Source organism: Trichechus manatus, unplaced genomic scaffold (genome assembly GCF_000243295.1).
Source record: "Trichechus manatus latirostris isolate Lorelei unplaced genomic scaffold, TriManLat1.0 scaffold00138, whole genome shotgun sequence".
Lineage (NCBI taxonomy): Eukaryota > Metazoa > Chordata > Mammalia > Sirenia > Trichechidae > Trichechus > Trichechus manatus.
This window is the reverse complement of record NW_004444074.1, coordinates 390,025-399,435: the sequence shown is the minus strand read 5'-3', so window position 1 is coordinate 399,435 and position 9,411 is coordinate 390,025. Positions and strand designations below refer to the sequence as shown.

The following is a 9,411-nucleotide window of genomic DNA, read 5'->3' as shown; positions in this document are numbered from 1 at the left end:
GCGGGGCCCGGAGTCCCGGATCAAAGGCTGGGGCGGGGCCGAGTCGGAGCTGGCCCGAGTCGGGGCGGGGCCGAGTCCGTGCGCCCAGCCCCGCTCTGCCCGCGTGGCGGGGAGCTTCCCTCAGCTCGCGGCGCTAGTCCGTGCCGTCCACCAGCTCGCACAGCATGTTTTCCAAAGCCGTGATGCGCTGCTCCTGGGCCTGCACCTGCTCGCGAAGGGCCTTGATCTGCTCCAGCAGCGTCTCCAGAGTGTGCTGCTGCTGGGACGCGGAGGACAGAAGAGGCGGTGTCGGGCAGGGGGCGGTAGGGGGACCTGTAGACTAGGCCTGGGTGGGGCGGGGCCGGATCTCACCGACAGCTGGGCATCGCTGGCTGACTGGCTGCGGCGGGGGTCGGAGGGTGGGCGGACGTCCAGGACGTTGCGCTTGGTGACCCGTAGCTCGCGGTGCTTAGCGGGTACGTAGCCGTCCCTCAGCGAGATAAGCACTGGCTCGGCGTCCTGGCCCGAGATCCACTCGTCCGCTTCTAGGGATGGCACAGGGCCTGGCGTATCTGGATATAGGTCGTCCTGGAACAGATCTGACTGCGGAGATGGGGGGACAGAAAGACGCGGGTGAACGAGGCGCCAGGCCTGTTGCGCTCCCTTCGGTCTCGGAGCCCTGCGCCAACCCCTCTCCTGTCCCCTCACCTTGCGGGGCACAGTCATAATGATGGGTTCACACTTTCTTTCGTGCAGCTTGTAGAACCTATAAAAGATTGGGGCTCAGCACTCCCGCAGAATCCTCCCCCCCGCCCCCTTAATTTCTCCTGCCTGGAGCCAAGGGGTTGGAGGCCAACACTGAGCGCCTACCATGCGTTATCAATCCAGCAGTACACCACCTCCGACCGGGGTGTTTATCATCATTTTACAGATGAGGAAACTAAGTTCAAAGAATATCAAGATAGCGCTGGGGCTGGCACTGGAAATAGGCCCGTTTGACCCCCCCCCAAACCCACTCTTTTTCCAAAGCATTAAACTGTTGGGGAAGCACCCGTAGCTAAGACCCATGGGACTAATGGACAGAGGTAGGCGTGCTGACCGGGCGATCTCGCACTTGCTGACGTCCAGACCCCGCTTGGGCATGAAACCCATGCCTCGCTGCGGCTCCTTGCTGCTGAACGTGTTCAGGTAGTGCACGAAAGGCGGCTCGTCGGTAATCTCAAAGTACCGAATGCTGCTGTCGCCCTGCAAAGCCAGCCAGCTCAGAGTCTCGCCCGGGCGGGGCCCTCCAACTCGCCACATCTCGGTTTTGCCCCCTGTTCTCCCAGCCCGTGCCTGCTTCCCCGCCAGGCCCCGAGCACCTTGCCACACAGGTAGACGATGCTGGAGTCGGGATCGTAGAAGGGCAGTAGGACCCCGTTGCTTGTGTCCATCTCTTGCAGTGCCACTGGCTCTTCAAAGTTGTTCTGCCCAAGCACAAGAGGCGTGACCAGCCCTGCCCCTCCCTCATGCGCCACTTTGGGATTCCCAGAAGCCCTTTCACGATTTCTGCCGCCCCAAACCCCATGCGTCGGTCACCGGAGCTGCAGGCCCCTCTCCTGGGCATATCCCTCTCCCTCCCCTGCACACATATGTCCCCTGGGTCGCCGCATGCAGTCACAGCAAACCACCCCCAGGGACTTGGCATCACCAGGTGGGGGCACCAGCGCCGGCTTCTTCAGGCGACATAACAAAACTAGGCAGAGGGGTGGATGTGGGGATGGTCGGCGCTGCAAAGGGGCCAGCAGCCCCCAGCCCTGTCCAGGTGGGCGTGCCCTGCTGGTGGGGGGCGCCTGGCCTTTCTCCCGTGATGCCAGTCCCCGGGGCACACACCCCCAAGCCTCCAGCTGCGTTACCGGGTCCCACAGACCCAGCTCTCGCTGGCTCATGCGGGTGAAGCCCGTGGTGAAGATGTGACCCTGACGCGTGAAGATGGCCCGCATGGGCCTCATCCCCTCGTGGGCCGCAAACCTCTCCTGGGGGGAGGGGGGAGATAGGGAGGGGCGTCACCCAGCTTCCTGCCTTGGGAAGCTTGGAGGGGGGGCCGAGCAACCACCTTGCTGACTTGGATATTTGTGTGTGCTGGTGGGGAGGTTTACAAAGGACAGGGAGATAAAGAGGGGCCTAAGTACTCAACTTCTCGGGGGGCCATGGCTGGCCCCATGCCTGGAGAGCGTCTGGGCCCGGAGAGAACACTTGTCTCCCAGCTGATCCCGAGCCCTTAAGCGCTCTCAAAGGCTGATCCCTAGAGTAGGGGATGTCTGCAGGTTCCCCAGGGTCGCAGCGAGGCTTTTCCCGGACGGGAACTCCCCGCTCCGCTTCGGCCCTCTTGGGCATGGGCCACGTCCCAGGAAGGCGCTCCAGGCTGACCCAGCGAAGGAGCGAGCGAGCGCGCCCCGCGCGGCCTGGCCTACCGGGTCCCAGAGCGCGAGTTGCCGCTCACTCATCCTGCTGAAGCCGGTGCTGAGCAGCTTCCCATCTGCCGTGAAGACGGCCCGCAGCGGGCGGGCGCCCTCGTGAGGCCGGGCTCGCTCCTGCTCGCGGGGTTAGTGGGTTAGAGCGCCCGCCAGCTCGCCCCGCCCTGCCGCGCTCCACGCGAGTGCACCTCGCAGACATGCGCGCGTCCCGCTCACCCCAGGTTAGACTGAGCGAGGCGAGTGCCGCTGCCCTCCCAGGGCACCGGGCTGGGATGAGCAACGAGCGAGGGTTGCCCCCTATCCGCCTCCCAAGGGCCCACCCGCGAGCCAGTGCCGGCCCCGGACCCTGGAAGATGGCGATGGGTGCCGTCTGAGAGGAGAGGGGTCCGTGAGGCAGGTTTCACTGCAGGTTCTAGTGGGAGGATGGAATTTGAAGCTTCTCTCCTCAATCCCAAAGCAAGGAGCCTCCTCCTATGGGCTCCTGAGATGCACAGGAGTGGAGGGAATAGGGGCGGAGCAGAGAATTGCGGGCTGGGGACTTACTTAGAGGGCAAGGAGTTGTGGTTGCAGAGACCGGAGAAGGAGGGCTGGTCTCTGGGATAGGGGTAGGAGAGGGGAAAGCTGGACTCAGGGGCTCTGAGGATTGTGGGTATGGGGGGCTGACAGCTGGTCCCTGGGGCAGGGGCTGTGCCTGGGGCAGAACCAGGCCAGGCACTCACCGCCACCACCTGGCCCTTGCGGGGGTCAATAATGCGCAGGGTCTTGTCCTTGCAGGTGGTGGCAAGCAGGCTACCGTTGCTGTTCCAGCACACGCTGTGGATGACGTCGGGGTGCATGTCGTCCAGGCTCAGCAGCACCTCCCCAGTGCCCACATTCCAGATGATGATCATGTTGTCACTGCCTGCCCAGACAAGGCCAGGCATTGTCACCCGGGCCCTGTTACCACCCCCACCCCAACCTAGGGTAGGGACCCCTCCTTCCTGGAACCCCAGACCTGCACTGAGCAGGACATTCCGGGCAGTGGGGTGCCAGGTGATGATGCCCACGCGCTTGGAGTGGCCCTCAAGTGTGATGATGGGCTCTGTAATGTTTCGCACAGGGGTATAGTCTGGAATCTGCCACACCTGGATAGGAGAAAAAGGCATAAGGTGGGTGGGGTGAGGAGCTGGTTCTGTTTGGGGGGGGGGCCCCCAGACACCCACCCTCAACCCTATGGCTCCCTCTGGTGGTAAGGATCAAATACAGGACAAGATGTGGTGGTGCCTGCCTGGGGCAGAGGCAGCTGGGAGCCAGGAGGGGGCACTGTTAGCTCTCCAGAGACCTCCCTATTCACCCCAGCAGGAAGACTCCAGAGCACTGCCCCCTGCTCTTCAGGCCCCAAGTTGGCCATGAGGCTATAATTATCCTAAGCAGTGCATCCTGGGAGGGGGTGAGCATGTAGCTAAAATTAGCCTGGGAGCTGGGCAGCACAGGGCACTAGGACCAAGCACCTCCCTTATCACCTTCCCCAGCACAGGTGAGGCAGCCCTTCCTGCTTCCCCTGCCCCACTGCCCAGCAGTGTCCACCTGGCTCCTACCATGATGGTGGTGTCATCTGAGGCACTGGCGATGACGTTGTCATTGTGTGGGCACCAGTCGATGTCCAGCACAGGAGCAGTGTGCCCAGTGACCAATGGGTAATTCTTATCCACTCGCCCTGTCTGGAGGGGTCAGAGAGGAAGATGCAGGGCCACCTTCCTGTGTGTTTTTGGGGGGTGGGCAGAGGATCTGTTTCCATTCCAATTTTCTGTCATCTATTTTCTCTTTATAGACCCCTCTCTGCACCTCCAATCCCATCCAGCCCAATCCCTGTATTTCACTGAAGGCAGAGTTGAAGTCCTTTCATATTAGGGAATCAGACAAAGAGAGGTAAAACCACTTGCCCAAGAACACACAGCATGATACTGGTAGAGTCAAGACTTGAACTCAGTCCAGTGCTCTTCCAAAGACTTGGAGGAGGCTGTTCTTGGGCCTTTTCCCCTAATTGGCATAACTACGGGAGACCCCAGGTGAAGGAGGTCAAGGTGCGGTAATACTCAGTGCAGCGCCCAACAGCCCTTTCCTAGCCACTCTTGGTAGATCTCTCCCTTGTCACTGCCTTCACCTTGGAACCACAAACAGCAGGCAATCCTGGTACCTACTATCCCCAAACCTGAGCTGGGGGCCCATCTATTTTTGGTCTTCAAAGGCTGCTTGTGGGGGTTCAGAGCCCTCTGCAGAAACTGGCATCAGCCCAGACCAGACGGAAGGGAGAGGGGCGGCTATGTGGCACGAGAATGCCAGGACTAGGGGAGGAGGCAGCTCTAGGTGAAATTTGAGCCTTAGGGATGGTGTCCCTGGATGGCATCTGCATTGTTCCTGGGTGAGTCACCGGCTATTGTCAGGCCTCTTCATGACCTTGCCACCTGTGGGGCCTCGCCTAACAAGGTGTAGGGGCCAGAATCCAGGTCAAGGTCATGCCTTAGGGTGGCCATGCTGGGGTAGACGTGGCCACAGGGCTTGAGGTTATTGCCTGGTCTCCATCCCTAAGGTAGGACAAGTGTCATGTCCCCCTGCCCCTCACTCTCATTCTACCTCACTGCAAGAACCTTAGTGGGAAGGTGGCCAGGGACTCTTTGGATGGGGCCTGACCCTGTCCTCAGTGTGCTGCTCTGGGGTGTGAGTTTAATCAAATGGTCACAGTGGGCTGGGGAGGAGGATTCCCACACCCAGAATACATTAGGAGAGACTGGAACAGAATCTGGCCAGGCGCTGGCTCTGCTCCATCACCAGACTCTTCTCCTCCTGGTCCCTGCTGAGAACAGGATGCTGTACAAAGAGGGGGATTGGGCTGGGGAGTAGAAGTACATCTCCATAAAGCAGCAGTTCAGGGAGGGCTGAGGGAGTCTCCCCACCGGCTTGGGGAACAGGGGGCAGCCAAGCCACAGGAACTGCCTCCCATCTGAAGAATGGAGTTCAGGGTATGTCAACACAGGCTGCTGTCAGAAATCCCCAGTGGTCCCAGCCAGTGTCTTCCCCACTTGCTTCTTTCCCCCGATTCCTCACCTTGGCCAGAGCCAGGACCATGAAGGCACCCCCACCTCCAGCCTCCACGATAATGGCCAGGAATTTGGGGTTGACGGCACAGAAGGAGCTGTCCCATGTGACCTTGGACACACGGATGTCCTCGTAGGTCTGGTCGGCCTTTGCCGCCTGCCCAAACACATGGCGGAACTTGCTCTGCCGAACCACGCGCCTGCTCATGGCTGGGTCAGAGGCGAGGATCTCAGTGTCCAGAAAGGCTTTTGGTCCTTAGTCCTGTGAGCTGTGGGAGGGAGGAGGAGTGGAGGGTGTGGCAGGTGAGGAAGGTTATCTGGCCAGGAGTGAGGTATAAATTTATATAGAGTCTGGTTCTAGCAACAGGGAGATTTCTCGAAGGTGATCAAAATCCGGAAAGTTCTTTGCCACCTGTAAAGTGTTGCTTAATGTAATGGGCTACGATTTAGGGCCTGACTTCTTGGAGACCCAGGCTGGGGGGACAGTGGGGTCTTCAAGTGTTTTTTGGGAGAAGCCTCAATGCCAGTCTGCCCTCCCACTGCCAACCTTGGATGAGCATCTCTCCATGCATGTGGTTGTATCTCCCACAGGTACTGTCTCCACAGTCAAAGGTCCTGGGCCTTGGATCCTGGCTCAAGGCCAGGAGATCCTAATGTGGAGATTCTAAACCATATTTCTGACATAGTTGAGGCAGATGGGGTTCTGCTTTCTTCCTAAGGATTTGTCAAGGGAGAAGTTCCTCCTGTCAGCTAACCTAAGACTTTCCTGCTACTGTTTTCATCAGTTTCTTCCCCTGCTGCTGGGGAAGACAGTGTGTAATGTGGATCTCTCCCTACTCTCCTTGCTCCCTGCACTGGCTTATCTAAGAGGCCCTAACCTCTTGGATGATCTTCTGACTTTTGCCCAGCATCTTGCGGCCCAACGCTTCTCTGGCTCCTTTGCCCTGCTGTCCTGTCCTCCTCGTGTAGCTCTCCTGGGGGTGGGGTCCTCGACCCCTCGGCCTGAATTGCCGGAGGGTGAGGTTCCTTTACTCCAGCCAGGGCCTGCCCTATACGCTTCTCCAGGGGATGCACCGAGCTCTCCAGACGCCCCAGCCACTACTGTCTCTCCCCAGCCCCGGAATCCCTGTGCCCTTCACGCCGCTCCTGCGGCCCCAGGCCTGGGGCCCGGCCTCCCCGCACCCTCCTCCGGCCTCCTGCCCAGGCACTGCGTTCTTGCGAGACGAGGTGTCTGCGCCCTGCGGGGCGCGCGGGCCGTTGTCCGGCCAAATATAGGCACCGAGTCCGCCCCGCCCGGGGCCGAATTTGGCGGCGGGGGGAGGGGGACGCAGACCTCTGCCCCCTCCAGAGACCCGCTGGCTCCGCTGGCTGCGGTGGCGGCGGGGGTGGGGTGGGTACCTGGTCCTGAATGGGCTGGGGGGGCGCTCACGCCGCGACTCCTCTGCGGAGGGGGCTGGGGGTACGCTGGGGACCGAGGGAGGCGTCAGGGCGCCGGGGCTGCCTCTCGGGGTGTCCGCGGCTTCTGGAACCGGAGTGTCCGGCTGCGCGCTCTAGCCGCTGCCTGCAGCTCTCCCGGGCCCTGCGCCGCTGCAGTCCCAGCTGCCGCTGCCATCAACCTGAGGGGGCGGGGTCTAGGACAGGGGGCGGGACCAGAGCTACCCCGCCCCCTCCCAGCGGCGGGAAAGTCGAGCGCCCCCGACTGCACCGATTGCCGGCCGGCCTCGAAAACGCGTCAAAAGTTAAGCGTTCGTGTGTGCGCGAGGTGCGCGCGTCCCTTCCCCACCTTCCACTCCTCCTGGGTTGGGGTGAACTGGGAAGGCGCAGGTTCCCAGGCCACGAGCGGGGTTCTGAGATCCGGAGGCGGTGAGGGAGAGCGAGGGGCCGCCCCTGGAGCCGGCAGCCGCGCGAGGAGATCAGGTGCCTTCGCGCCGCATTCCTGCTGCAATCGCGTTCCGGATTTAGCCAGTCCCCGCCGGCCGGGGCCGCGAGGCCGGGACATCTAGGTCCCGCGGGGGAGAGGCCCCGGAAGATGCTCCGGGGGAGTCGTGTCAGCCCTTGGATGAGGCCTAGACTGCCCTCTGGCAGCTGCGAGACTACCCAACAAATGGATGTGAATGTTAGTTATTATTCTTGTTATTATTAATAGATACAGCTACCATCTGAGAACCTACAACGTTGGCACTGTATTAGGGCTTTCACCCCGTTAGAGAGGATTCCATGGAGCAGGGAGGGAGCTGGCCTGAAGAGCAGGGAGAGGAGAAAAGTGAGCCCACCTTGACCCCCGGGAACATCAGCCTCAGGGGGAAGGGTCTCTGGCTAATCAAAATATAGGGGGGTCAGAGTGGCCAGTCTTCTGGGCCTTGTTTGAATTGGGGCTGGACAGTGTTCCAGGGAAGCCTCCCCACAACTCCCTCAAGACCCTTGGATCTAAATACTGACGAAGAACAAGGAGGAGATAAAAAGAAACCTGGAAATTGAAGAAAGTTCTAGTGTGTTGAGGTGGCGGTATTGGCCAGGTTGTGGGAGAAGCCATTAAGGGAACCTGAGTTGCCGATTAAGCCGGATCAAGGTGACAACCTCCCCAAAGCACCGAGACTTCCTGGCAGAGTCTATCCATAGAGAAAAGCCAGTTCTGGGCAAGAAACATGAGGAAAGGCACTTTGAGAAGGCCTATGTGGTCCTTGGCCAGTTTTCCATGCTAAAGAAAGATGAAGAGCTCTTCTGGGAATGGCTCAAGGACAGGTGTGGCATCAATGCCAAGCAGCCCCGGGACTGCTTTGGGTGCCTTCCAGAGTGGTGCAATGCCTTCTTGTGATGCTGCTTTCTGGGGAGTCCCCAGTCCCAGCACAGAGTCTCCAAAGTTTGAGCTAAGTGGGCATTTCTCCCCCACCCTCTACAAAGGGAAAGATTGTTGTTGTCCTATTCACGGCCGAAGTACTCCTGTGTCTTTTGGGAGTTCTTCCCCCTCACAATTTCAGCTTTTTTTGGAATTCTTGCTCTTGCATGAGCACCCCCACCTCCCTTCTCCTGCCAGTTCCACAGTGACAACTACCAGCTTTCCTGAGTGGATTCCTGGCCCACTCCCTCATTCTCACCCTCACCTCTGGTCTGTTTTAGGCTTCTTTTTTGGTAGAACAGTCACTGTCCTTGTGAAGATTTGTGAATCAATGAAGTCAGTGGCCGTGGAGGTGAGGGGGACTTGATCAAAATTCAGACAGCTAAGAACAGCCAGTCCCTGGAGGCAGTCTACCCTGCTCCTGCCTGGATTCTTTCCCTTCCATCATAAACCCCTGGAGGGCAGGGTGGGACCAGTTATTACTTCCCAGCTCTGGGGCAAACCTGGGACTGAGTGGATCACAGCTGGAGGGCAGAGACCTGCAGTGGAGGGGAGGAGGGAACGTGGTGAGAAGTGTGAAGGCCCCCACAGACTCTTTGTTTCTCTGGAAGAGTTGCAGTATCCAGTGGCTTGTAGGGGAATAGAATCAGAAACTTAAGGGCACTCCAGAAATAATTCACACCATGGGGGCTATGAGGGTAGATGAGGAGTCTGCCATTTTCTTAATTATTTCCAGGCACATGATTAGGAGGAAAAGACCTGAGTGACTCAGTTGCTCCTTAATAACTCACAATGTTCTGCATCCTATTTTGGTGAGTGGCATCTGGGTCTTAAAAGCTAGCGAGTGGCCATCTAAGATGCATCAATTGGTCCCAACCCACCTGGAGCAAAGGAGAATGAATAATACGAAAGACACAAGGAAAGTATTAGTCCAAGAGATAGAAAGGGCAACATAAACCAGAGATTTCATCAGCCTGAGACCAGAAGAACTAGATGGTGCCCGGCTACCATCAATGACCGCCATAACAGGGAACACAACAGTCCCTGATGGAGCAAGAGAAAAGTG

The 9,411-nt window shown here is 59.2% G+C and overlaps 1 protein-coding gene across 4 annotated transcripts; it reads right to left on the bottom strand.

Moving 5' to 3' along the window:
- Window positions 1-133: 133 nt before the first annotated feature.
- On the bottom strand, window positions 134-5,717 carry CORO6 (coronin 6). 4 transcript variants are annotated; one of them, XM_004385341.2, is made up of 10 exons: window positions 5,520-5,717; window positions 4,013-4,135; window positions 3,430-3,559; window positions 3,155-3,336; window positions 2,433-2,552; window positions 1,341-1,445; window positions 1,079-1,224; window positions 688-745; window positions 352-582; window positions 134-259 (listed from the first exon to the last, which is right to left on the bottom strand). In XM_004385341.2, the coding sequence occupies exons 1-10, from the start codon at window positions 5,715-5,717 to the stop codon at window positions 134-136; spliced, it is 1,419 nt and encodes a 472-aa protein (XP_004385398.1). The 4 variants fall into 4 exon arrangements, with proteins under 4 accessions (XP_004385398.1, XP_012413584.1, XP_004385397.1 ...); XM_012558130.1 differs by having other exon boundaries at window positions 134-256; XM_004385340.1 differs by lacking the exon at window positions 2,433-2,552 and adding an exon at window positions 1,875-1,994.
- Between the last annotated feature and the right edge of the window lie 3,694 nt (window positions 5,718-9,411).